Here is a 1284-nt window from a genome sequence, read left to right as displayed (position 1 = left end):
GCCGCTTGCCGCTTCAGTGCTCCCCGGTGCGCCAGCGGGCAAAACCGGGCTGGAGGTCAGAGCCGGCTCCGAGGAGGGATGTGCTCCTGCCCTGGCCAGGCACATGCCCGCACGTGGCCGGTGCACGCGGTGCTCCCTCCCTCCCTCCCCACGGCAGACGCCGATAAAACCGACAGACACCAGCCCATTCGCCATGGTTAGGCCGTTTAACGGCAAACAGGCTCGGCGTGGCTGTTGGGGGGGTTTCAAAGTCCCCGGGCAGCTGCAGAATGATCCCCTGCCGCCTGCCGGCGGGCGCCCCAAGGCTGGAGGAGTGGGAGGACTCAGGGGGGTTCTGGGGGGAGCACGCCAAGCTCATTAGTGCCATTTCCCTGCTCCGTACAACGCTCGCAGGCAGCCATCTCGCTCCGCCCAGGCAAAACCAGCCCCTTTGTCTGGCGAGCGGGTTGTGGCTGGGCAGCGAAAGGGTCCTGTGTCCCATCCCGTCCCCTCCTAGGCCAGGCCTGCCGGGGGGCACACGGGCCGGCTGGCAGGGTGTCCTCCCAGCCACGGGCTGCCAAAAAATGAGACGGGCTTGGAAAGCCATCAGAGCGCTGCCGGGCGAAGCAGCATCCCCTCGCCTAATTGCTCCGGTCACAATTAAGGCCGGGCGCGTGTGGGACCTGCCAGCTGGGTCACGCTGCCGCCCGCCATCTGCTCTGGGCTGGGATTAGCGACCCGGCCCCGCTCCCGCCCGGGATTAGCCAGGAAGGCGGCATGGCCGTGGTGGGGACGGGGACAGGGCTGGCCCGCGGCCATTCCCCAGCAGCTGCGTGGAAGGAGGCAGGGATGGACCATATTTAATCGCACAGATCTAATGAAAGCGACTCATGGCCAGAGCATAGAGCCCCCTCGGTGACGGGAGGACAGCACTGGGTCCCCGTCCCCGTCCTCACCAGCAGATGAGCCCGGCGGTGACAGCCATCCAGGTGACACAGCAGGAGTGGGGCCGCTTGGTTTCGGGCTCCTGGTCCCTCTTGCAGCAGCACAGGCAGATCAGGTAGACGGTGAGGAAGAGGAGGTTGAGGCCGAGGCAGACGGCGGCCACCAAGCCCAGGAAAAGCAGCGACTGGGAAGGAGAGAGGGGACAGTCAGCACCCGTGCCCGTGGCCATCATGTGCCGCAGAGCGCCTGGCGGTGGGCAGGATGCGGCCACGTCCAGCGCCCCACGGGACGGTCACACGGGGAAAGAGGAAGCGTCCCCGTCCCCATCCCCACACGGGGCCGTCAAGCTGCAGGTCATGG

At 67.1% G+C, this 1284-nt stretch overlaps 1 protein-coding gene across 1 annotated transcript in view; it reads right to left on the bottom strand.

Annotated features, from left to right (window-relative positions):
• Window positions 1-1153, bottom strand: part of TTYH2 (tweety family member 2) — an 8965-nt gene extending 7812 nt beyond the window's left edge. The window contains exon 1 of the mRNA XM_009283515.2: window positions 936-1153. Within this exon, the coding sequence (XP_009281790.1) occupies window positions 936-1153 (218 nt within the window). The remainder of the gene's footprint in view (window positions 1-935) is intronic.
• Window positions 1154-1284: the final 131 nt, after the last annotated feature.

Source organism: Aptenodytes forsteri, unplaced genomic scaffold (genome assembly GCF_000699145.1).
Source record: "Aptenodytes forsteri isolate BGI_AS27 unplaced genomic scaffold, ASM69914v1 Scaffold86, whole genome shotgun sequence".
NCBI classification, from domain to species: domain Eukaryota; kingdom Metazoa; phylum Chordata; class Aves; order Sphenisciformes; family Spheniscidae; genus Aptenodytes; species Aptenodytes forsteri.
Note: the sequence above shows the minus strand (reverse complement) of the source record. Positions and strands in the feature narration are given on the sequence as shown.